The sequence below is a fragment of the Colletotrichum abscissum genome (assembly GCF_030869225.1).
Source record: "Colletotrichum abscissum strain IMI 504890 chromosome Unknown Scaffold_35.1, whole genome shotgun sequence".
Classification (NCBI taxonomy): Eukaryota; Fungi; Ascomycota; class Sordariomycetes; order Glomerellales; family Glomerellaceae; genus Colletotrichum; species Colletotrichum abscissum.
Genome location: NW_026850265.1, coordinates 454098 through 478848, shown reverse-complemented (window position 1 = coordinate 478848; position 24751 = coordinate 454098). Strand labels below are relative to the sequence as shown.

Below are 24751 nucleotides of genomic sequence, written 5' to 3'. Positions count from 1 at the left end.
AGTGATGGACGATGGGGCCGCGGTACCGTGTTTCGCGATGGATTCGCGATGGAATTGGCGAGTTGCGCGAAGCGGAAATGGCTTTTCTTCGTGGGGCGGATAGGCGGCAAGGCGGGAGCGAGGATTGCCCGGGGACTTTTGGACTTAGGTTGGGGTATGTATTAGGTCAGGTCAGTGAATGACGGGGACGGGGCCACTGGGACTGGACGTGGATTGACGGTCAAGAAGGAAATGGAGCGAGACGAGGACGGGAGTCGGGAGGGGGGGTAAAAGGCAGAAAGGCTCCGGGACAATTAAAAAACGAAAAAAAGGAACAGGAAGGAAAATGGGAAAAGCGCGGGTCTTTGGGGAATAGCCGCTTTACTTCTTTTTTGTGAGTGGCTGGCCACGCCATACCTCCCCGGTCGCAGTCGCAGTCACGGAGTTCTGGCTGTCTGCGTCTTTCTCTTTCCCCCCTTGTGGCGCGGCTTCATCAAGCAAGTCATCTTTGGCCAATCACGGGGGCTTCCCATTTCATGGTCACTGGTCCGTGGTGAGCCTGCCACTCACTCCTGCCTTCCATTATCTGCATGCCTGCCTCCGATTGAAGTGTGGCTGGAGCGGCACTTGCCAACTTCCATTGGATCCAGTGCATTTCGATTCGGAATACGTACCTGCCTTGGCTCCTGCTCAGGTACGTATTCCTGGCATTGCCGTTCCAGCAGGAACCCTGCCCAGCGCACCTGCTCAGGTTGAGCTTCGTTCCCGCTGCGTGCCTTATTCCACCTAACGGCAGCCGCTCCGTTAATTTTCAGGATCAGATGTAAACGGAAGATCTGGAATGCTCAGTCATATTCATTCGCTGACATCGTTCGGCACCTATCACGACTCTCATGATCAAAGACCCATCATTCCCACAGGCTTTCAGTGACTCACTTCCGGGGGGTTAGAAAAGCAACAACCAGCTGTTGCCGGACTACGAAGTCCGAACAGCCCTATGCGAAAAGTGTCCGTCGGATCCAGAGCCGAAACCGAGATACGGATAGGCCGTTGGTGATCCTCCGGGCCTCAACACCCGGATACTGCCATCGCTTCGTCACCTTCCATTCCACCAAATCCAAGACCTCGCTGGGGTAAAGGACAGACATCATGGCAATGAAAGGCATCAGCCTAGGCCTGCACCGCATCTCGCGGGCCCTCGAAGGTGTCCCCCAGAAATGGGATGCTATTCATGTCGCCGGCACAAACGGCAAAGGCACCACTTGCACGTACCTATCAGCCCTGTGCAAATCTTTTGGCATCTCAAACGGCCTCTTCACCTCCCCTTACCTAATAGAGCCGCGCGACGCCATCAAGATCAATGGCACGCCCGTGGCCCAAGACGTCTACGCCGACGTCAACCGCAAGATCATCGCCGACGACCAGGCTCGCCTATCACAGGATGCCGCCCAGGAAGCCCTCAGCCTCTTTGAGGTGACCACCCTCATCGCCTTTGGCGTCTTCAGCCGCGCTGATGTGCAGATGGGCATCGTCGAGGTCGGTCTCGGCGGCCGCCTCGACTCCACAAACGCCCTCCGCCGCAAGAGCGTCACCGTCATCACAAAGATCGGCCTCGACCACCAGGCCTTCCTTGGCAACACCTTGCCCGAGATCGCCAAGGAAAAGGCCGGCATCATGATGGCCGGCGTTCCGTGTGTCGTCGACGGCAGCAACCCGCCCGAGGTCCTCGAGGTCTTCCGGCAACATGCCGCCAGCGTCTCGGCGCCGCTGCACCTCACCACGAGCCAGCCCGGTCTGCTCGAGGCTCTGTACGACTCGGAGCTAATGCCGCATCAGGCGCAGAACATGGCGTGCGCCATTGCGGCTTTCCAACTCGCCTACCCGCACCTTAATCTTTCTGTGGAAAAGGCCCTGCCGATTCTGAAGGACGTCAGTCACCTGGGGAGGCTATCGTGGTTGAACGTCGAGGCGAAGCATCCGTCGCGGAAGGAAAAGCCCATCCTCATCGACGGTGCTCACAACCCACAGTCAGCCGAGACATTGTCCACATACGTCGAGCGACGTCTGCGAGAAGCCGATAAGCCTGTGACGTGGATCGTGTCGGTATCGAAGCAGGACGGAAAGGATGCCGGCGGTATGCTGCGCACGTTGCTCAGACCCGGAGACAACGTCGCCTGCGTGGGCTTTTCTCGGCGGGAGACGATGCCCTGGGTCGAGCCTTTGCCGCTTCAGACCTTGAGGGAGATGGCCTCGAACGCGGGCGCCAAAGAGGTGTTTGAAAGCAAAGATGGTCTCGAAGAGGCTACGAGATGGGCTGTTGAGACCGCCAAAGATGGCCCGGTTGTCTTGACGGGGAGTCTTTACCTGGTTGGTGACGCATATAGAACCTTGTCGTGAGCAGTCACGGCATAATCCAAAGTAATTATGAATTCGCAACCTCATGAGTATAATGTCCATCATGGATTTTCAATGCGTTTAGAGTTTCATGTAATAACACGCCAACAATGGCGACGACTTCATAGCACAAGGTAATGATATTTAATACCTGGCAATCCTTGATACCTATGTAATGGAGACGGGAAGTCTCAACTTTCACCGCCACAACATCACATGATCCACAATCTAATGCACATCAAATCCCAATCCCCAAAACACACCAGCACCCTTCCATCACACATATCGAGGAGATATATTACCAAGAGGGGAGCACAGCAAAAGGATCGGAGCCATGACATCAACAGCAGCACCAACCAACCTCATCGTCGTCTGCTGCCACGGCATCTGGACCGGCGGCCCCACCAACGGCCGCGCCGAGTCCGAGTGGCTCATCGCCGACTTCCAGACCGGCGAGACCCCGACGTTTATCGAGCACATCAAGGCCGGGCTGACGGCGCTGCGGGACGGGTACCCGGCTTCCGCGCTCGTATTTTCGGGGTACGTAACTGTAGATGCAGCCAAACCCCGACCTTTCCTTGTACTACCTCCAGCGATTGCCTACCTTACCTTGAAGTAATGATTTGTTCCTGATCGAGTATTGGCAGTGCCATTGCTCACGCTCGTTATCGTTTCGTGATTTGCCGTTCCCACGCATCTTTGGTTTATTCTGGCAAGCCGCAGCAACGTCTTGTAGATATGAAGAAAACTACCAAGTATCAAGACTAACGACTCGTTCGATTACAAAGAGGTCCGACACGCAAAGAAACACGCCTCTCCGAAGCAGAATCCTACGCCAACCTCGCCGCCGCAAACGCCTGCTTTGGCATCCTCCCTCCCCCCTCGTCTTCCTCTCCTACTTGCCCCTCCCCCTCCTCATCATCATCACCTCCCATAACATCCCTCATCCACACCGACACCCTCGCTCTAGACTCCTACCACAACATCCTCCACTCCCTCCTCCTCTTCCGCCGCCTCTACGCAACCTACCCTCGGACCCTCACAGTCGTAAGCCACGCCTTCAAGAGGCCGCGCATCCTCGACGGCCACTGCGCTGCCATAGGGTTTCCGTTGGATCAGGTTCGATATGTTGGGATCGATCCGCCGGGGATGAAGGGGGCTGCTGGTGCTGCTGGCTCGGTCAGCTCAACCGCCGCCGCCTCCGAGGAGGAGAAGAACGAAGAGGATGACAAGGGCAACGAAGGTGGTAGTGGTAATGTTTCCAAAGCCGGAGCCATCGCGGGCGTAAAGCACGCCGCGGACGAGTGGACGGTTGACCCGCACGGCGTGGGCCCGAGTCTAGCGGGCAAGAGGAGGGCGAGGAATCCGTGGGGTTTGGAAGATCTCCTTTTCGCGAGCGAGGAGGAGAGGAGACAGAGTGGTCTCGTCACTAGGATCATAGACGGGCACGAGGCGCTCGTGGAAGATGCAAAGAGGCCGTGGGCTTAGAAGTTATGTATACACACACAGTTATATACCTACGTATACACGTATTCAACCCCTGTCTTCAACCTCCTTGACCACTCCCTATGGCAAGTATTACTCTGCCGCCAGTGCCTCAAATCTTCGACTTCTCACCAGCCTCAGCCCCCACGCCGCCGGCATCCTTCCCAGCAACAGCATCAACCAAAAACCTGACCGAATCCTCCACCATCCCCTCGCTAAACGCGTGCCCGACCCCCTCGTACACCTTATTCTCGACCTCAACCCCAGCGTCACGGTACCACGTCCCCGTCGCAGCCGTCAAGAACTCCAAAAACGGCGCAGACATGGCGTATGGGACGAGCTTATCCTCGCCGCCGGAGCAGACGAGGAATTTCTTACCGTGCAGGCGTAGGCCGTCCAGGACGCCGCGGAGACGCTTCCGCTCTTCGGCATTGTCTTCGGTGGTGAGACTGTCCGGGGTTGGGACGGCACCGGTGCCAAACAGGATACCCTTCGGGTCGTGGCGCAGACAAGAGGCCACGAGGTCGGGCGGGAAGTCTCTGCTACCCAGAAACGAGGCGCCGTTGTCTTGCGCGGAAAAGGTTGCCAGCTTGGATAACCTTGCCCGGTCCGACAAGAGAGCTGTTTGTTTTCCATCACATCGAATCAGCCCGGTTTCTTCCCTTCTCACCACTCACCTCTCAGAACATCGTATCTCCCCATCCCCAGGAAGAGAAAGACGAAGAAGAAGAAGAAAAGACTCACCCATATAATCAGGACACCCAATAATCACAACCCCAGCCTCAACCCTCTCCTCCCTAAACATAGTCTGCCACGCACTATGCCCGCCCAAACTCACCCCGAGCACGAGATGCTGATCAATCCCCCACCCCTCCGCCGCCTTCCCATCCCTCTGCCCCAGCTCCATCTTCACGTACCCCTCCACGACGTCCAGAAGCCCCTTGGTATCCGCCACCATACCCGAGACCATCCCCCACATGTCCAGCGCGTGCGTCTTGTTCCCCTCGCGCCAGCTGTCCCTCGCCGTCGCCGACGCCGTCCTGGTGCCGTGGTTCTGCTGGTCAAACGCCACGGCGATGAGGGCTCTGCCGCCGCCGCCAGACACAGAAGATGACGACGAAGAAGAAGAAGAAGAATTCTCCTCCCACCGGGAAATCACACGGCTCGCGATATCCTCCATATCCTCCTTGGCCCGCAACCGCGGGTGATGAAGCCACAGACACGACGCCGCCGACGGCCGCTTCTCGCGCGCGACGAGCTCCTCGAGACCGTAGACGTCGCACAAGAGGCCAGACATGTGGATCGTCGTCCTGGAGACGGCGGGCGGCGGGGTGGACGCCCGCATCGGGTTGTGCGTCGCTGCCATGGCTACTGTTGGGGGGATGCAACGACGTTTGCCGTTACCTACAGCAGTGTGCCGAGTCAACTTTGAAATGGGACAAGTGTAATATTATGGGACCGGGTATTTCCAAAGAGAAAACGACGTTGAGAGACCACCGAGAGAAGTGGAGGTTGTGTGGGATGGAGAGGTGTAAGTGAGAGAGGAGGTGAGGTTGGAGTTGCCGAGGCCCCAGAAAAGACGGAGTCGCAACGGAGCGAGCGCAACGTCAAAGTGGATGCGCCCGGTGGTTATGGCTCAGCGGCTTGCAGCCCGTCCGAACCTCAACTCTGATCATGTAGAGACTTAACTTGCATCAGGAACCATCAGGCGCAGGTCACCAACAATGAACATATTTCCAAGACCATCGATTTTAAAGATGAGTTTCCTAATGTGGGTAGTTTGGAAAAGCCCAGGCACCGGCAGTGCTCTCAAGCAATAATCGTCAAAATTCCCTTTGGCTATTCAGCCGAGTCCGTAAGTAAAAGAATCGCCGTTCGAGCATGCAGACTTCCACCCCTTAAACGCCGTATTTCTGTGCCTGTCCTATCCCCTTTCCGTGCCCTTAGCCCGTGTGTCATTACGACCTATGTACGTTGATCGATCAGTTTTATTGTTAACCTGCCTAGGCAGACTGCACTCATTAAATCCTGATAACATGGAGTAAGCCCCCATGTCATCGAGAAGCAGATGTTGTCGAATTGTTCCGCAAGTGTTAATAACCTCGCTCTCAATCCATCTTCCAGTGATTTGTCAGACCACCATCGTGATCCTCGTTACCCAAGTACAACTCAATTGCGTACAGGGTCATTGTTGCTGCTACGTTCGTCCAGCGCCAGACGTTGCCGCCGGGGTCGCCTCCTCTCAGCGTCCATCCATCTGGCCCATCGTTTGTTGAGAAGTGTTGCAGAAGCAAGCTTGTGTACATGGCAATGAGAATCGAAGGCGAGAAGTAGGTGATAATCCCAAGGAGCCAGTTGGCAGCGTCTGATTCTTCCAGAGTCGGTTCCTCCATGAGAGCCCTGGCTCCCGATTCACGGACGGCAGGAATAATGCGTGTAGCGCAGTAAAAGACAAGAAGTCGGAAGGCGAGCGAAATGATGACAGAAGGCGTAATGGTCTGGAACGCCGCGTAGAGAAGACTGAGAGACGAGTGGACGGCGTGGGGAAGGGAGCCGAGCATGTGGAGTAGAGTCGAGTAAGACGCCATGATAATCGGAGGCAAGGGTGGGAAGTCGGGCTGTGAGGACTGGTGTTGATCCGCCTCGGTGGACTCCGAGGGGAGGTAATCGGTGAAGATCTGGTAGACGCAGAGGACGACGTACGCGAAAAGCAGGGACGACTCGATAGGGTTGCCGCGCCCGCTCCCAATCCCATACGCGCCCAGGAAGAAGGCTGAAGTCATGGTGACACCGATCAAGATGGCATCCGAGTTGTCAATCCAAGGGAAGTGGGCGACACGCCAGAGAAAGTAAACGGCGCTCGCAAGCACGCTACCAGAGATAACGAGCAGGATAATCTGTCAAAGCCATCAGTAAGTATCGCACAAAGTCAAAGTATGCGATCCGGATCTGTAAGACTAGGACACGGCCAGGCTGTCCGTGAACGGGGTTGGGTCTCACAGAGTCGGGGGCACAGGAGAGGGGTTCCACGTACAATCCAAGTGTCGCTTCGTCCTCTGTTGACGAGCCATTTGGTGATCTGTCCGGCAGCTTGAATGACAAGGAGCGTGCAGAATCCCTCGAGAAGCTGGAAGACGGGACTTGAGTACCTCAACGTCTTATCCCAACCGCCCAAGGTTATGGTCTCAATAACACCACCCTCGCCAAATACCCATTCGCCCCATGACGTCGACTTGGAAGTGGTGATGCCTTGCAGTGTCCGCTCCACCCAGTTGGTAGCTCCAGCGTCGACGGCGAAGCGGCTGAGGGCCCAGATCAAAAGTCCGGGAATGACAACCCACTGGGAGAGGCGAAGGATGACGGATATGGCCCAACGAACGCGCGACTTTGCGGGGGTGACGACGGCGATGGTCGAGTAGACAAAGTAGAAGGCGGAGAGGGCAAGACTGTAGGCCAGTCCACTGTCCCTACCGCCGACATCAAAGGCGACAGGTATGGATAGGACTATGCTCAGCAGGAAGATGGCACTGGCGACGATTCGGAGGAACCACCACATCGGCGCGACGAGCTGGCTTGCTGGAGCCGCGCCGACAGAGGGGTATGTTTCTGGCGATGACCGGCCACTTTGGACGGCAGGTCGGCGTGGTCGCGAACGGTCGAGGGAAGCGACAAAGAGAGGCGCTCGTAAATGTCGTCGCAGACTTGGAGAGGGCCGAGCTAAGTTTGGTGGTGGGGAGCACGCGAGACGGTGAGGGGACCGTAGATGGTGTTTGTACAATATCAGAGCAAAGTTGGATCGTCTCGTCTCGCTGGTCGATGGCAGGAACTCGGCAGGAGTAAGGTTTTCAGAGGATATCGACGGATGCTGTTGCGAAATATGGCATGCAGACAACTCAAAGCAGAGGAGGTGCGAAGTCGGTGCAAAGTCCGGCGGTCGGGAAAGAAAGCTGGGCGATGGAAGCAGAATGTGCCAACCTGCCGGTAGATTTTTGGGCGAGGTGGCAGGAAGCGGACCGCAAGTGGGAGCTTGGGCTTATCGTTAAAGGCGGTTCTGCTCGCCTACCTTCTTATCTTCACGTGGCGTTACCTGCTAAGATGCCATCTCTACTTAGGTACTGTACCTTAGGTACCTTAAGCACTTTAAGCCTATGAGCGGTGAAGCTGCAGCTCGTAGGATGATGTGACAAGGCCCAAGCTTTCCCTTCTCATCTCTGATTCTCTATTTAATCCTGTTTAATTCTGTTTCTCTCCGACCTTGGTTGCAATAAAGAGAAGAAAACGGTGACGGCGTTGCATTTCCACTTGCTGTGGCAGGCAGAAGTGAGACATCATGATCTGCAAGACATAAGGCCACAGACTGCACGCAACACCTCACATGCACAAAGAGTTGAGCAGAGGAACCAGCGGCCACCACATGGAACACACTAAAAATCACAAGTAAATCAATCAGTGGTGTGTCTCTCAGGTCGCGTGCCCCTATCGCGCAGACGTACTCAGCCCTCAAGGTAGGTTAAGGTAGCTACGCAGGTCCAGTCCGTCCCATCCCATCTTTCCCCGAGCCCTGGAATCCCAGCAGGATCCGACGAGAGGACCCAGGGCCTGACAAGCTGACAAGTTCTTGGAATTAACCGTATTATTGCAGCGGTTATTGCAGCGTTGCAGAGGCGCCCTGCAGCTAAACGGCCGGCCTCCACTTGGGGAGGTGCTGGTGCCATTCTAGCCCCCTCTGGTGCCATCCCTGCCCTGGTCCCTTTTGCTTCTGTCTCCATCTGCCAAAACCTGAACTTGTGAGCTCGACTTATCTGCATGTGACAGCCAATCACGGGAACCCCTCCTTCAATGCCATGGTACCAATGTCTCTACCTCAACCTCTCTCAACTGGTCATCATGATGTGCAGAAGCTACTGCAAGTCACACGAACGTTTTGAAGACCATTTTCATCCTTCAGCGTCAACTCAACATGTCTACATGAAGCTTGCCAGGCCTTTTGGCCTTGGTTCATCTTATCTTGCCGTGCCTCAAAGCGGGGTTCCTGATACAACAGCGGGCAGGCACTAGGCAACGCACTCTCAATCCAGCTCAGTCGACGAGACTATGGTTGGACTTGCTGCGCAAATGATCATAGTTACTACCCAAGTTTTACCTTGATGTTTCTCTTGAATCAACTGCCTATATCTATTCGAGCCCTTCGCCTCTGAAATCCAGCCAACCATTGAACAGTTGTTCTTTGGACTTGGATGCAACTTGAGTTGAATTCAATATTACATTTCCCCATTCTTAGGGTTTACTATGAACGACAACATACCAAGGCTAGTTATTGTATTGTCAAGAAGGGTTTTGTGCCTAAAATGTCGAATAATATTGAAGGCAGACCTAGTAAGTTTAGACCAGTTCTTATTCCGAGTAGCTGATGATGAGACTTAGGTAGCAGACTTGACTGCCTGGCTCTCGACCCTTACGCCGCCGATCGCGGCGAGATACATTCTCCATTGTGCCGGGCCATAAAACCAAGCATTGTTGGTCACACAAAGACGCGCGCCTCGGGAGCATTGTTTCTTCAATCGCTAGTCCCTTGTGTGATCATCCATGCCTAAAGCAGCTCGTGTGACTCTAGTTTTGACGACTATCTATTATCTACATGCAACGTAGCCAGACATCGTCTACCCAGACTTCCTTCTCTGTGCCACAAAAGCCGATGTCAGACCAATGCTATTTAGCAGAGGCAAGGCAGATGGATGGTCTGATAATTGCTGCAGTTCCTGCCAGTTGGCACATCACTTCCGGTCTGCAGATAGAGTTGCCAATAGCTTGTATCCAGCTGACACACCAAGAAATTCAGCTCTGTCAGGTGTTAGTAGGTATCATCTCTGTCCAGTTTGAATATCCGTGGTGAACGAGGGAACTACATACGTCGTCCCCAGCTACTACTCTGGGTAGTGATGATAGTATCACCCTCGAGCCCCCACGCGCTGGTGCCGGAGGCGTTGCTCAACGAAAGAGTCTTGTACGACGTAGCATCGCCGCCAATGTTGAGGTACGAGCTCGAGTTGGCGCTCTGGATGGTTCCCGCAATATTGAAGAATTCTGCCGACGCCTCAGGCCCCAGAACGGGGATCGACTTGTCTTTTGGGTAGGCTTGGAGGTACAGGTGGTAGACGGGATCGGTCACGCCCCTGATCTTCTCTGGCTTGGCGAGAACGACGCCGGCGAGGGATGCCAGGGACGTGGCGAGTAGGACGAGTCGCATGTTTTTGGCTTTGGAAACGTTGCTCTTTGGATTGTAGACGATATTTTGTAAGGATTTGCGATATCGCAGAGGCTGATCACTGGGACGTCAAGATTTCGAGTACCAAAGGCTATCATGATGCCAAGTTCCCTTCTATTAAGTGCTTCTTATGTTCAACCGTTACAACCCCTCTTGCGGTCCACCTCCCTCCGAAGACCTGCTCGATGAGCAGAAATCTATGGCTATACGGCAGTTTGCATATGACGGGTAAATGAAAAGGAGTAAGGACGGCACGTTGAACGAGCCAATCTGGCGCGCCCATGTAACGATGCCACCATATAAGAGCACTATGTCTCTGACGGCCCGCGGCAATCCTGTCCGATTAAGTTGGCACGGAGAAAAAAAAGAAGAAAACGTGGGGTTCGCTTCGGCATCAAGCCTCCGTCCCTTTGTCATACACCACGGACCTCTGTCTCGAGTCTTGACTTTGGACAACCAGGCGGGAGGCGATGTTCTTCATTCATGCTCTTTGCTCATAGAGCACGCAGAAAACACGCATTGCGCGGATGCATCGGGTGCGTAACGTGAGATATCTGTACCTGGCGGGATAAGACCGCGCAAGGTACAGAGCGAAAGGTGAGTGCATGGTTGATCCCATCTTATCACGGCATCAAAGCTGTCGAAGACTCGACACGACAGAATGGGTGTACGAATAGGTACACAAAGAAAGAAGCTGGTCAAGTGACGCACTGCGATATCGTCGCCATTGGCTTCTCGTAGGCGACGAAAACGCAACTCACAACTTCGTGGTACCTCGAAAACTTGCAAGATGGAGCATGGCCATCATCGTTGATCTACGGATCAACTAAGCTTGGATGGTTGCACGGCATGGAAAAAGTCGAGATGCGCAACCAAGCACAAGCTTGACAGGGGCCATCTTACCCTGAGGCTTGAGTGGAGGGGAAGGGGAAGGGGAAGAAGTGTGGTGTGTGGGGATTCAATGGAGGATTTGGATTTCCCCAAATCTCCCCCAAGGGCCCCCAACAACGTCCCAAGAAAAAAAACCAGAGAAAATTTCAGCAATCCCTTGCTCATCCCGGCCAGCTGGAGAGAGCTTTGCCAAAGCCTATCTTTACTGAGTAGGTAATCCAGGCAGGTGAGGGAGTACGGATAGGTGGGAGATGCAGCCAGAAACCGTAAACCACATGTTCCGAACGATTGGCCACAGCGGGGCAAGGCAAGGGGACCCCTTGAGCCCTTCCATTTTCATTCCAGCATCCACCCCCACTGCTATCCACTGCGCCACACCTCAAGTTGCAGAAACCTGAGAGAACAGATGGAAAGCAGAGAGCAGAAAGCAGAAATGCGGTACCTGGAGAGGCGACCTTGTTACACCGCTTGACCGCTTCGGAACACGCCCCCAGCGCCCAGGGCCCAGGTACCTCTCCATACCCCTAACTTCTAACAGCCCGCCATCAGGAGATTTGCCATTTTCGAGGCATGATCTTTCTCCCACCAACACTCCATTTCCTGTTGCGCAAAGGGGGAAACACATAAGACTTTTTGTTTTCGTCTCTTTTTCCTCATTGACAAGTGCGCTCGGTGGAAAACTCTCGTTTCTTCACGGACACCCTCTTTCTCCTCGAGACCTTGACATTTTTCTTTTATAAATTAAATGTCCCAGAGCCGGTGATTCGACACTCGTTCTCTTTTCGCCCCTCCCCTCTATCTCTCTATCGGTCAGGACAGATCGATATTGGCCCTTTTTTTCCCTCTTCGATACAACTGTTCGCGCGCGCCACACCTCAACACGACACCCACGAACAAGCACCACCACCACCACCACCCTCAGACACCGCAGCACAATGGCTTCGTCCGCTGCCTCGACCGTGACGCAGCCGTCCAAGCGCAAGTCCGCCGCCGGTAAGCTGACGACCGATGCGCCGACCGAGACCCCCAAAGAGAAGGACTTCTTCTGGACCTACACCGAGGAACCGCACCGAACTCGCCGACTGGCCATCATCAAGGCTCACCCGGAGGTATGTCCTTTCACCACACGACACAACCTTCCACATGTCTCCTTTCTCCCACTCCACAAACCGCAATGCTCTATAACAGTGGCCAATATCTCCTCTGTAAAATGCTCAATGGCTAACAACCGCATCACCAGGTCACCAAGCTCTGCGGGCCGGAGCCCCTGACAAAGTACGTCGTCGCCGGCGTCGTCGCCATGCAAATCTTCTGGGCCTGGTACCTCCGCGACACCTCCTTCTTCTCCTGGAAGTTCTGGCTCGTCGGCTACGTCTTCGGCGCCACCGCCAACCAGAACCTCTTCCTCGCCATCCACGAAATCTCCCACAACCTCGCCTTCCGCTCCCCACTCGCCAACCGCCTGTTCGCCATCTTTGCCAACCTGCCCATTGGCGTGCCCTACAGCGCTTCCTTCCGTGTAAGTCTCTGAAAGCCTCCATTGTTCAAGAAGAAGAACGAAGAAGGACAATCACTGACATTCATACCCTCCAGCCCTACCACCTGACGCACCACAAGTCCCTCGGCGTCGACGGCCTCGACACCGACCTCCCCACCGCCCTCGAAGTCGTCTTCTTCGACTCCATCCTCGGCAAGGCCTTCTTCTGCACCTTCCAAATCTTCTTCTACGCCGTCCGCCCGACCCTCGTCTACAGCGTCCCCTTCACCTGGGTCCACTACCTCAACATCGCCGTCCAGCTCGCCTTCGACTACGCCCTCTACTCGGCCTTTGGCTTCAACACCATCCTCTACTTCCTCCTCTCCTCCTTCCTCGCCGGCTCCCTCCACCCGCTCGCCGGCCACTTCATCGCGGAGCACTACGTCTACGAGACCGTCACCCCCGCCCAGCGCGACGCCGCCAACAACATCCCCGTCCCCGAGACCTTCTCCTACTACGGCCCCCTCAACTTCCTGACCTACAACGTCGGCCTGCACAACGAGCACCACGACTTCCCCGCCGTCCCCTGGACCCGCCTGCCCAAGCTCCGCGCCATCGCCAGCGAGTTCTACGACGAGCTGCCCCGCCACGAGAGCTGGACCTATGTGATTTGGCGCTTCATCCTCGATCCCAACGTCGGCATCACCTCCCGCGTCAAGAGGAAGCAGGGCGGTCGCAAGGTTGGCGGCGGTGCCGTGGCCCACTGGACGCGTGAGGAGATTGAGGCATGAGGAGGGGGAAAACGGAGTAGAAAGAGAGAGACTGAATGAATGTTGTTTTCAATCTGGAAGACAAAATCTGTGTATAAAGAAAAAAGTTATCTGACGAACAAGTGGCACTATATATTTAGCTCACGAACCGGGTGCGGATGAAAGACGCCCCCCCTTTAGATATGAAGAAAGTTTAATGAAGCATCAAGTTGAAATACAAACGAGAAAACGCCATTCTATCTGTGTCTCTTTCAACGAAAAACAAAGTGCCGAACTTGCTTTACTACAAGTCATGACCGAAAGGGTTCCAGGAAAGATCGCATTTCAACCACATGAGCCATGTTTTATCTCGCTTAGGTGGCTCCTATTCAAAGATCGCCCTCCAACCGGGCACATGAGCATAGTCCCTCGGATTGGACGACGTGAGACGACTCAAAAATGCATAAACGCGAGGCAAAAATAGCTCAAGAGGTCAATACTATCTGGACGGGAGAATGTGGCTCCGAGGATATATACTCCTTCCCATTCCAATTCCCCCAATAGTCCACAAGGTCGTTGTCCGCCTGATATAAACGAAAAGAACGAAAAGAAAAAAGGCCAACATCAGATATGTATCCCCTGACCAAAGTAACGGTGACCAACGCATGAAAATGCTCAATGCACTACTACCTACCCCCCATCTCTCTGCCACGGACCCAATTTCCAAATATCATAAAGACTGTCTTTCCTCGAGGAGATTGACCGATGTGGGTGATGCTCGACCAAACATCATGGCAAAGCTACGAGAAGTCTCGTACTGTACAGCCTCCTGTGTTAGTCAGTTGTGTGCTGTGAGATATACTGCTCAGGTTGTTGAAAGCGGCTCTATTCATAACATCGAGTCGACAAAGTCACAGAACACTAAAAAGATGAACATCGTCATGAGATCAGTCTCTGAAATCAACTACTTCGCGTCCGGGACGCCACGCCGTTACGACAAAAAGAATCCTTATGGTTACATGTGATTTGACTCCGTTCCATGTCTGTCGATGGTCCTCCTCTCCATCCACCTCACCGCATCGCCAAACTTCCGCTCATCGTGCCATTGTGTTTTGGCAAGTAACTACAGGGGCGTCAACGACTATGCTGCCTCAACCCGGTGCTACTTAGCGCTTCATAAGTCCTCCAGTAGAAAGGTCGTGTAAGGGGGAATTGTCAGGGAAAACCAAAAATGGTTTAGAAGAAGAAGTAAGCAAGGAGGAAACTGAACAAGCACAGAATGGCAACAATTTGTACCGAGACACCTTCAGCTCCCTGCCTCACCGCCGCGGCAGCCTCTTGGGCAGTAGGGAGCTTCTCAGTCTCGGTCTTGACGCGTTGCCGGAGGCCGCTGGTGTCCTGCAGGCTTGCAATCTTGGCCTCGGCCTGGGAAAGCTTTTGCTTCAACTCTTCGTAGGTGACCTGGGCGGTATTGGCGACAACGTGACTCGCAGCGCTGACTGTAGACTGTGCCTTCTCGGAAACAGTATCCTCCTTCACATCGGAGGTCGATGGTCGAGCTGCAGGCGCAGGGCTGCCGGAGTCGGCATCCGGCTGGGGAGACGAGTAGACGTTGGAGACATCGGGGGTATAGTCCTGCGGTTTGTTAGCATTTCGTTTCAGAGTTGACGAGCTGTCAGAGAACATACGCCGTTGACCACGGACTGGCGATTGGGTGTGGATGCGACAGCAGAAGCGCTGCCACCATTAAGGGACACCGAGTCTTCGGCGGCGAGCCAGTTGACGCGGATCTTGCGCTCGATGAGTGAAGACTTGTCAGTCTGGTCGAGCTGTGTTATCAGGCGTTGCGTTAGCTTGTGCGCCAGACCTTCGGAATCAATGTGGGGGTTTTCGTACAATGTTTGCAATGCTCGCAAACTCCTTGTCAGCAGTGATGGAGACGGATTGGACCAGGAACTTGTCGCGGCACTTGGTGTCGAGAGCCGGCTCTGCCTTCATGGCCTGGAGAAGGACTGAATATTGTGAGTGACATGTGACCACCTGGCGTTTGCGCAGAGCACCAACCTGTAACCTCGACATCTTGTCCAGGTTCAACACGACCCGAGTTGGGGCGAACGCAGTACCTGGAGATATCGTCAGTCGCTTACGAAGGCTGCACGGCATGCAAGGGATCGTACTGCTTCGGGGCGGTGGTTTTGACCTGGTCGCATAATGTGTGAGCAAAGGGTGACGTGACAGCCGAGGGATTGGGTGGCCGCATACCTTGAAGGCGATGGGGGACTGGTTCGGGTTCTTGATCCGCAGAATCCGAGCGACTTCGACAGTGAAGGGACCTGGGAAGAAGAGAATTGTCAGCACCACACAAGATGGGATGCGCGCAAGGAGGACGTACGCTTGAAGCTCAACTCGGTGGGCTCGATTTCGACCGACATGGTGGGTTTGGGGCGGATGCGAAACTAGTGGGTGATGATGTAGAGTAGATTAGGAGAATCCGGCGCAATCGAAACAGGCCTCGGCCTGGGCTAACGGGAGGAAGAGAATTTGCGAGATAAATGTGAGGGGGCGAGACGATGTCGAAGGAGTGTTGCGCGCGGGGCGATATTAGAAAAGTCGATGGGTTGTAAGGTAAGGTCAAGGTTTCTTGAAAGAGTACGAACGTAAGGAGGGAACCTGTGGTAAGGTAGGTAAGGTATGGTGAGGTAAGAAAGGCAAGCAGGGTAATTGACCACGGTTCGGGACGGGTACGAAGTACGGGCAGAAAAGCAGGTGTTTCGCACGCAAGAGCCCACGACGTAATACGCACCACCGCAAGGCAAGGTACCTAAGCAGCGTGGCAGCTAAGGTACCTAACCAACGACAAACTGGGCTGGACTCGATTGGGATAGGGAGGATGCGCACACAAAGTCCGGCTTCTGGGCAAACCAATTCCTCTTCCAGACTCCCACTCTCACTCTCAGTTTCGGGCAGTCCAGGCCAGGTTTCATTAAGGTACACTCTAGACTCTCTAGCCCCCCAGTGGCCCCCTTACAAGTTTAGCGGACGGTCAATCGGAGTCGCGCTCTGGGGCCTCGGGCCTCCACTCGCAGCTTCCCTTGGGAACTTGGGGCAGGGGTGGTTAATCCGGGCCCGGGGGTTTGATTGATCATGTTCATCCACTAAAAGTGGAAGGGACCCCTTCATGTGGCGCTTCTAATTATACCAGGTACTATGACGGTACTTCGCTCTGTCGACGAACCTATGCAGTACCTGTATTGTCTTCAGTCTTTGGAGGAAGAAACTTATTGCTGCCTTGACAGCTCTGGACAAAGTAGACCTGGTTCTAAACTCAAAATATAATCCAACGAAGAGATAGGGACAGAGACAAACATCAATTAGGTACTTACGTTACCTGACAAAGCATGAGGAATAAAGAGCTCCAGAGTCCGTGTTGTCGGTCCCTCCCGCGCTCCAGCCACTGCCAGGTCGCCCCTCTATCCACAGCTCTCATCGGAGAAGGCACCTGCAGATGACGTCTCGGGAAACAACCACTCAACAGTGCCTGCCGTGCCAGCTTTGTTCATACAGCAACGGGAATATCTCGAATCTTATTCACAACTCATCTCATCTCCGATAGGTAAGCCGAGGAGGATACAAATTGCGATTCACACATCGCTTTCACATACTCTTTATTAAAGACTTTTTGTCCTCATTCAAGCAGACAGATTCCCTCACCACCCGAGAAAAACAACCCCGCCATCCACCACCACCACTATCCACCAAAATGACACAGTCAGATCTCGACCAACTGCTCGACATGGGCTTTGAGAAGGCCCGGGCCGAGCTTGCCGTGAAGAAGACTGGAAACCGTGAGTGCCTGACCTATACTATCCGACAAAGATTCATCAAGCATTGTGACAAGAAAGTGTGAGATGGTGTTGCTGACTGATCACAGTGAACGGAGCTCTCGAGTGGCTCGAGACCAACCAAGACAAGCCCCTCGAAGAGCTTGCTACCGCTACTGAAGCTAAGAAGGACGATGATGACGATGATGCCGCTGAAGTCCAAGCCAACATCGAGGCTCTTGAGAACGGCGGTACGGCAAAGTCTCTCGTCTGCAACGAGTGCGGCAAGCGCTTCAGATCTCAGGATACTGCCTCATACCACGCAACAAAGACGTAAGTTGTCATGATCCAATTACCACCACCATTGAATTCAATTCGCCACACTCAAGTCTCCATCGTTACAGGACAGACTGGGCATGCTGAGTACTTACACCGAATATCAGGGACCACACCGACTTCTCAGAGTCGACTGAGGAGATTGCTCCACTGACAGAGGACCAGAAGAAGGAGAAACTCGTCCAGCTCCGAGAGCAGCTCAAGGAGAAGAAGGCGAAGCAGGCCCTCCTCGACAAGGAAGACGCCAAGCGTAATGAGAAGATTCGCATGAAGGCCACAAAGGAGACCCAGGAGGCCAAAGAAGAGCTGGCGCGCAAGGAGCAGATCAAGGAGGCCGCCAAGAAGCGCCAGGAGAAGCAGGACGACATCGAGGCGAAGCGCCGCATCAAGGCAAAGATCGAGGCCGACAAGGAGGAGCGTCGCCGCAAGGCCGAGGAGGCCAAGGCCGCGAGAGAGGGAAGAGCCCCCGAATCTGCCCCGGCCGCCGCCGCCGCCGCATCTGCTGGCCCGAAGACGGTCGCCAATCACAACGAGGCTCGCTTGCGCTTACAGACCGCCGGCGGCAACGTCGTCAAGACCCTGCCTGCTGAGACCACGTTGTTCGAGGTGGCGGAGATGCTCCGGTCCGAGACCGGAACGACAGTCACGAGCTTCTCGACCACGTTCCCTCGCAAGACGTTCGAGGGCCACATGGATCTTAGCAAGACCTTGAAGGAGGCAGGGCTCACTCCCAGCGCCGTTCTCATCGTCAAATAAGCGTTCTAGGATGAGCAGATTCGGGAGTTTCATTCTCCCAGGTTTCTTAAAGGACCCAGAGCCCAGGAAATCGAGGACCCGGAAGATTGCATTAGATGATGGCGTTGCGGATGTCAGGGGGTTAGTCAAAAAACACTCATTGAGTGTGAAAAGAATTGAGAAACAGTGAACGATATCTTCCTACAGTTTTCCTGCTCTCCTCCTTTTCTGATGTGACTGCAATTAATACACGTCCAGCCGAAGCTGGAAGGAGCGTGAGCTTGAACTTAGCAAGGTCAGCAGTGGAATCGTGGACTACATAAGGGTGAGATAGCGTATGTCGGAGTATCATGGACGGTGAGGCTGACCCGACTGTTTACCGAAATTCAATGATACGCGAATACTGGGTGGGCAATGACGAAGACACAGTATCGAGACTGTAGCCGTCAATTGACAAGGTCTGAATTACATAGTCTTACCCACGAGCACCAGTAACCATGTGACTCATCGACTTGACAAACATGTTAACCCTAGCGAGGCTCGACATGTAGGTTGTAGTCTGCCTCACTCTCACCCATCAACATATCCCGATTGGGGCATGCCGATGACGTGGGGAATGGTGACATACATGTGCTGACTACCCCGTATGGCTGTTGGTTTTCGGCTAAGTAGGAATCACAGTCACCAGTTTCCAGAAGTCGAGAAGCCAAGGTAGAGTCATAAGCCATTCCAACTCGAGCTAAGCTGGTGTATCATGTCGACATCCACGGCTCACTCCATTCACCGCGCGGGTCCCGATATTTTCAAAGCATGCCAAATTCCACTTTCATTTTTTGAGGATGTCCAGTGAACTCCGCGTAGAGAGCGTCTTCACATTATCGTATGAGAGCTACTCTGTCCAGGCAGCAGGATATCGTGCCTCCACCCAATCCTTTATGATCGCGCGAATCGTAGAACCCCCGGATCCATGCAGTTGAAGTTACAAAGGGAAGGAAATCGTCGCAGGAAAAATCGCTTAGTCGAAGAGACCGAAGCCCATGTCCTCGTCGGACTCCTCCTTCTCTGTAGCGGCTGTCAGTATTTGTTTCGTGCACAACTTCGTGTACATGGCTGTGGGATTTCAACGTACCCTCCTCCTTGGGTGCCTCCTCGGCGGCAGCCTCGGTAGCACCGCCAGCGGCAGCGCCGCCGGCAGCGGGGGCAGCAGCGCCACCACCGGAGCCAACGTTGGAGAGCAGGTCCTTGACGTCCTTGCCCTCAAGAGCCTATGTGAAATCTCAAATCAGCCTTCGATGTTCTTCCTCGAATCGGTGGAAAATATTGTCGTCGCGTCGTACCTTGGCGAACAGGGAGGTCCAGATGGGCTCGACTTCCTCGATCTTGGCAGCCTTGATCAGGGTCTGGAGCTTGTCGGCCTAAAAATTCCAACACTGTTAGTCTCGTTCCTTGTCGTGATATTTTGGTATTATTTGATATAATTTATTTATTTTCGTGGCGGGGTGACTCGAGGGGCGGACGCACAGTGATCTCGACACCATCATCGGCGAGGATGAGGGCCGCGTAGGAAGAGGCGAGCTCGGCGGTGGACATTGTGACTGATTTGGGCGTTTGCGACTGGAGGTTGTCTTCGCGGATGGTGAGTGTGATTTGCAAAGGAGCAGTCAATATGGTATCGCGAGGTCATCCACCGAGTCAAAATTTGGCAGGGCTTTCAAGACCTAATGAACATTCGGCGGTTTCGGTTAAAGCCCGCCTGCAGTGGGTCTATCTTCAAGATATGTGATTGGACAAAGGTGCGAGCCAATAGGATCCCGGATCGACGACCTGGGCATGCCTGCCCCGCTGCCGTCGGTGACACTTGGGTCATGCCCCACATCGATACCTCGATTTGACTTTCCAAGCAGGTCAGTCACCCCCACCTTCTCTATCAGAAGCGTCGCTGGTTGAGGTGCACCTTTCCATTGGTTTCCGGCCAAGCCAACGAGCGCATCATCCGCATTTTACTTACATACGCAATCCCATCTGCGCATCTTCTACGGATGCCACGGCAGCCCATTCTTTGTCACAGGCTTCTTACCAATACAACTCTGTTCACCAGCACACAACAACCCCAGTGCAACGGGGAATTATATACCTTACACTACCGACGATCGGACTTTAGCTTCCCGGTCCCGACCTGTGAATCACCTTTGGCCCCGCTATCGTGCTTCGTTGAATGTTGGATCATTGGCAGACCTGCAACGGTATCGACTTCCAGCGCAAGAGGTGCATGCCTTGGCCGTCCATGATCTCGAACACTCGGCAGTCGCCCATATTCCAGCTCTACAACCCTCCCAGCAACCAACGCCCGTCTTGAGTTACGTCACGCGAGATGGATACCCCTACATGCCCCCCGCCGCGGGACGACCGCGAGAAGGAGATTCTCGATAAGCTGGTTACGATCCGCGACAGACTTCTGCTCCTGAAGCAGGATCGTACCACTTATATTCGAAGCCAGGACGTTCTCCCGCTCTACGAAGAGACGATCGAGCAGGTTCGCCTGCTCAATGAAGCCCGGACGTCTGACCGAAGGGAGGAGAATAGAGGTAACGCGCTATCGTCCCGACTGTGCGGGGTCAACGGCTAACCCGCGCTGCAGTGGACAGAGTCTTGGAGAGCTGCTTCCAACTACTTTCGCTCTTTTTCATGACCATCGGACGAAACAACGAAGCTCCAGCTGCCTATGCCCTGACCTCGACCGTCCGAAGATTGTTGGACCACCTCACCGAAGTCGACTTGTATTCCATCAAGGACTTGGAGAGCATCTCACACACCCTGACAAAGCTCGAGCAGAATGTCAAGACTACCGAGACCGAGTACCCTCCATATCTCATCACCCTGCTTTCGAACCGGCTGGAGCTCTGTGACAAGTCTCTGGCAAACCTTCGGAAGCGATTGGAGCGATTCGAGGACCCCCTGCCAAAGACATATGAGAAGCTGATCTCTATCCTGAGATCCATGTCTCTGGCGAACACCCGAACAAAGGTATGGCCAGCGTCAAGAGAGATGTGACGCAACAAAGCTGACAGTGATACAGTTCTCGCCATCAGAGGTCCAGAAGCTGCAAGCTCAATTGCGGGAGATCGAGGAGAAGAGACAGGAGGGCAAGCTGCTGACTGCGGACGGAAAGACGCCCGGCGGATTTGATGAGGTGACCGCTTTGCTGGAGAAATGCCTCTTGTGGTCTGATTTCGTTCTTCAGAGGTACGGGATACGCCATCGCCCACGAGAATGTCTCTAACCTTTGCCCAGGAAAGGAGTAATTCCCGACTCTTTCAAGCCAACATACGACATCTTATTCCGCATTCGCAACGAGCTGGAGAAACTCTCGATCACGCAAGCATGGTCCCTTCGAGAGGCGGATCTCTTCGACTTCCAGAGACAGTTGGACAAGATCGACGAGAGCCGAATCGACGGCAACTGGGTGGATGACGAAGGCAAGCCTGCAGAGCTCTACGTTCAGCGTGTAAGTCGGACGAACCTATGTTTTTGACTGAGCTCTACTGACACCAACGACAGACGATGCTCTATCTCATCAGAAGAAGCTACGCCTACATCTACTCGTTGATGATTTCGTCAGAGCCCGTTTCCGAAGCCTTGCTGCCGATCTACAACCAGCTCCAAACACTCAAGCGATGTCTCATCGAGGTCAAGAACAGCGGCGGTGTGCAGTCCGTGAGAGAGCTATACCCTTACAGCATGAAGGTATGATGTGCTTCATCAATAAGTCGAACCAGACTAACAATTCACTTGCAGCTGCACTCGATCGACAACATGCGCCAAGATGGCAAATTCATGATCAACGACGATATCCCGGAAGGGCAGGGCAGTGTAACGGAGCTTCTTGCTGAATGCTTCGAGCTCAACTATGAGCTCAGAGTCGCTGCTGAAGAGCAAGCCGAGGCTTGATGACGATGAGGAAGAGACCTGTTTTGTTTGGCGTAAACGGACTAGCGATTTGTATCATGTCGGTCTTTGTGGGGCTTCTCTTCTGGCCAGTGAAACTGTGATGGACGCAGTTTAATGGGAAATGGTTAAACGGGACGAGGCAAACTCAAGTGTACTCAATTATGGACCAATGACATGATTTCTTTTCACATTTGGGAACCTGAGCTCGGAGCTCCCTTTCTGCCAGAGATCAGATGGCACCTCAGATGGCTACAGAGTGATGGTCAGACGCTGCTCCCGACTCACGGGGGTCTGAAGTACATCACACCTGGTAGCACGCCAATTAGCCATGCAATATCGTGGAGTGGCCATGTTCAGGCCTAGAAGCTACACCGGGAGACTATCGAGACTGCAGATCCCTGTTCCCAAATATGCATGCCTTTTGAGAATGGCCTGGCTTCCTTCCCTTCTCTTGAAGGGCTATAGACAGAATGGCACTGTCTTTTATATTGGCGTGAGGTCGGTGCTCTACAGAGAGCCCGCAGTGGATGTTGATTTTCCATACTCACGTACCAGACTCCTGAGTTTCCTTTAAGATAATTGACTTTGGAAGCTCAATATGGCTTAGGGACCTTACCAGCGTCTCGTTCGACATAGCGATGTCACAAGAGGGAACACAAGTTGGTGTTCGGGAGATAGCCTAACCTAGTAGCTGCTGGTCGAGAATATCTAGGTCGGACGCAATTTGAAAGGCTAGTACCTGACTGACACGGCCCCCAATCAAATATCTGGAACAGGTACGGAGTGAGTAGGTGAAAAGGTGGTGAAACCTCGACCGTGTTGTTGAGTCACCCAATTCCCCCAAACCCCCAGTGCCATCGGGGCATCGGCTCCAGCTTTCCCACCCCAAGGGATCTTTATCACCTACCCCCGAAAATGGCGAAATTCCCGTCCTCCCCTCGGCCCAGCTCCCGAGCTCCTCTTCCTCCTCCCGAACGCCAATTGAGAAGGAATTTAAAATGCTCCAGAAGCCAAGGGCCCCTCCTCCTCAACAGCGCTGGGGGAGAAATCCCGCCCGCAGCGGGGCAGACAGCTGGCTACAGTCGGTTCACGCCGGGCTCGCGCCCTTCGCGCATTCGAGCTCAACCCCGAAGCTGGGGGGGGGGGGGGGGTCCAAGGTCCCGGTTTGTTGGTCTGGGTCAAGAAAGCTAGGTAAGGTGCTGTGTCATCACAGGGCAGCTTCTCAGCCTCTCTGCCCCCCCGGGCGGCGCGAGCACCTCAATGGGGACCTGCGCCGGTCATCGGACCAGCCGAGACTTTCATTTTTTTCCTTCCAAGATCCCATCCCGACCACCCCGCTGCCATCTTGTGATGCACTTGCCGCTCCACCGAGGCAATTGAATCGATCCATATCAGGCCAGTGCCGAGCATAATTGCTGAGCTCTACATACCGGCGCAGCGACAGATGGGTACCTTATTTCGTACCTTACCTTGACTCGATGGGCAGTGCGGGCTTGCACAGCTCCGAGGTGAAGAGCGAAACGGCGAGACGGGGCGGAGTTGGAGCTGGAGGTGGGTGAAGCGGGCGGGCGGTCTCCACCGAGTTCCCGTATCTTTGTTAGTGACACTTGGGATCAGTCATATAATCACTCATCCACATATCGCGTGAGATGGGATTTCCGTCTTTGATATAAAAGAGGATTGGGAGGGTACTGAAAGAACCTGAATGTGCTTCCTATGACCTGTTACTACTTAACTTTACACAACTTACGACCAAATAAGCTTGACATTCCCATCCCTTGCATCACACATCTGCAAGCCATTGACATCTCACCGATAGAGGTCTCACAACTACATACATACCTCACCTTACACATCACACTACCTATACCAGCAACCCCCAAACTCTCATCGATAAAGCTACACATCTAACCTTCCATCTCACCACACATCAACACAACCTCACACAACCACCCAAAAGGCAAATGACAGTCAGGATGTCATCCACAGAAGACACCTCGGCGCACAAGCGCAACGCCTCGGCAACAAGCGCAGTCCAAACCACACCACCACCCGCAAAACGCCTTCCTCCTCCCACGGCATCCTCCTCAGTCGCTTCCTTGCCCCCATCCCGCCGCGAATTCCCCCACACAATCGCCCTCGTCCTCTACAGCGACGGCGGCGCCGACGGCGACATCGCAGCCGCCACGACCGTCATGGGCGCTTTCGCCGCGCTGGCGGACGCCAATGCCGAGGTGAGGAGGATATCGAGGGAGTACGCGGTCCGCGGGGGCGACGGGATGCCGGAGCCCGCAGCGGACAACGCCGGGAAGGACGCGAATCCCGTGCGGTGGAACGGGCCTGAGGGGAACTCGTGCTGGGTCGAGCTTCATGCCGTGACGCCGAAGAGCATTGTGCTGAAGAGCGCGTCTGCGTCGCCGCAGCAGAAGCAGGGAGCCGATCAGCAGCAGAAGAAGCTTTACGACTCTGATGAGGGGGAGGATCCTGATCTTGATGATGAGTTGGATGAGGGCGGTCACTACGACTGAAGAAAGATGTCTCTTTCCGTTTTCTCTTTTCACGCTCGAGTTGTTTGGGATTAGAGGGCTCCTTGGGTTTTACGCCTAGGAAGGTTTGAAGTTCATGGCTGGCGAGACGAAGGCCCCATGAGTGTGCGGCTCTTTCCGATGAG

The 24751-nt window shown here is 54.2% G+C and overlaps 12 protein-coding genes across 12 annotated transcripts; 6 read left to right on the top strand and 6 right to left on the bottom strand.

Annotated features, from left to right (window-relative positions):
* Nucleotides 1-1128: 1128 nt before the first annotated feature.
* On the top strand, nt 1129-2376 carry CABS01_12139 (uncharacterized protein; the record flags this gene model as incomplete). Its single annotated transcript, XM_060545493.1, has 1 exon — nt 1129-2376. One exon carries the CDS (start codon nt 1129-1131, stop codon nt 2374-2376), a length of 1248 nt encoding a protein of 415 aa, XP_060397009.1.
* A 331-nt stretch (nt 2377-2707) lies between these two features.
* Nucleotides 2708-3861, top strand: CABS01_12138 (DUF218 domain-containing protein; the record flags this gene model as incomplete). The annotated part of the gene is made up of 2 exons (XM_060545492.1): nt 2708-2913; nt 3162-3861. 2 exons carry the CDS (start codon nt 2708-2710, stop codon nt 3859-3861), a joined length of 906 nt encoding a protein of 301 aa, XP_060397008.1.
* A 109-nt stretch (nt 3862-3970) lies between these two features.
* CABS01_12137 (uncharacterized protein) lies at nt 3971-5224 on the bottom strand (the record flags this gene model as incomplete). The annotated part of the gene is made up of 2 exons (XM_060545491.1): nt 3971-4479; nt 4603-5224. 2 exons carry the CDS (start codon nt 5222-5224, stop codon nt 3971-3973), a joined length of 1131 nt encoding a protein of 376 aa, XP_060397007.1.
* Nucleotides 5225-5966: 742 nt separating this feature from the next.
* CABS01_12136 (uncharacterized protein) lies at nt 5967-7414 on the bottom strand (the record flags this gene model as incomplete). Its single annotated transcript, XM_060545490.1, has 2 exons — nt 5967-6755; nt 6893-7414. 2 exons carry the CDS (start codon nt 7412-7414, stop codon nt 5967-5969), a joined length of 1311 nt encoding a protein of 436 aa, XP_060397006.1.
* A 663-nt stretch (nt 7415-8077) lies between these two features.
* Nucleotides 8078-8305, bottom strand: CABS01_12135 (uncharacterized protein; the record flags this gene model as incomplete). The annotated part of the gene is made up of 1 exon (XM_060545489.1): nt 8078-8305. A coding segment is annotated over one exon (228 nt), but the record flags the coding sequence as incomplete, so codon positions are not given.
* Nucleotides 8306-9760: 1455 nt separating this feature from the next.
* Nucleotides 9761-10105, bottom strand: CABS01_12134 (uncharacterized protein; the record flags this gene model as incomplete). Its single annotated transcript, XM_060545488.1, has 1 exon — nt 9761-10105. One exon carries the CDS (start codon nt 10103-10105, stop codon nt 9761-9763), a length of 345 nt encoding a protein of 114 aa, XP_060397004.1.
* A 1844-nt stretch (nt 10106-11949) lies between these two features.
* Nucleotides 11950-13282, top strand: CABS01_12133 (fatty acid desaturase; the record flags this gene model as incomplete). Its single annotated transcript, XM_060545487.1, has 3 exons — nt 11950-12123; nt 12255-12533; nt 12608-13282. 3 exons carry the CDS (start codon nt 11950-11952, stop codon nt 13280-13282), a joined length of 1128 nt encoding a protein of 375 aa, XP_060397003.1.
* A 1194-nt stretch (nt 13283-14476) lies between these two features.
* On the bottom strand, nt 14477-15672 carry CABS01_12132 (MSP domain-containing protein; the record flags this gene model as incomplete). Its single annotated transcript, XM_060545486.1, has 7 exons — nt 14477-14875; nt 14929-15069; nt 15137-15252; nt 15305-15363; nt 15418-15440; nt 15503-15573; nt 15633-15672. The coding sequence occupies 7 exons, from the start codon at nt 15670-15672 to the stop codon at nt 14477-14479; spliced, it is 849 nt and encodes a 282-aa protein (XP_060397002.1).
* Nucleotides 15673-17000: 1328 nt separating this feature from the next.
* On the top strand, nt 17001-18153 carry CABS01_12131 (UBA/TS-N domain-containing protein; the record flags this gene model as incomplete). Its single annotated transcript, XM_060545485.1, has 3 exons — nt 17001-17085; nt 17172-17394; nt 17505-18153. The coding sequence occupies 3 exons, from the start codon at nt 17001-17003 to the stop codon at nt 18151-18153; spliced, it is 957 nt and encodes a 318-aa protein (XP_060397001.1).
* Nucleotides 18154-19147: 994 nt separating this feature from the next.
* On the bottom strand, nt 19148-19722 carry CABS01_12130 (60S acidic ribosomal protein P1; the record flags this gene model as incomplete). Its single annotated transcript, XM_060545484.1, has 4 exons — nt 19148-19194; nt 19262-19397; nt 19470-19547; nt 19654-19722. The coding sequence occupies 4 exons, from the start codon at nt 19720-19722 to the stop codon at nt 19148-19150; spliced, it is 330 nt and encodes a 109-aa protein (XP_060397000.1).
* Nucleotides 19723-20503: 781 nt separating this feature from the next.
* On the top strand, nt 20504-22080 carry CABS01_12129 (uncharacterized protein; the record flags this gene model as incomplete). The annotated part of the gene is made up of 6 exons (XM_060545483.1): nt 20504-20717; nt 20771-21156; nt 21209-21375; nt 21424-21637; nt 21691-21876; nt 21928-22080. The coding sequence occupies 6 exons, from the start codon at nt 20504-20506 to the stop codon at nt 22078-22080; spliced, it is 1320 nt and encodes a 439-aa protein (XP_060396999.1).
* Nucleotides 22081-24044: 1964 nt separating this feature from the next.
* CABS01_12128 (uncharacterized protein) lies at nt 24045-24608 on the top strand (the record flags this gene model as incomplete). Its single annotated transcript, XM_060545482.1, has 1 exon — nt 24045-24608. One exon carries the CDS (start codon nt 24045-24047, stop codon nt 24606-24608), a length of 564 nt encoding a protein of 187 aa, XP_060396998.1.
* Nucleotides 24609-24751: the final 143 nt, after the last annotated feature.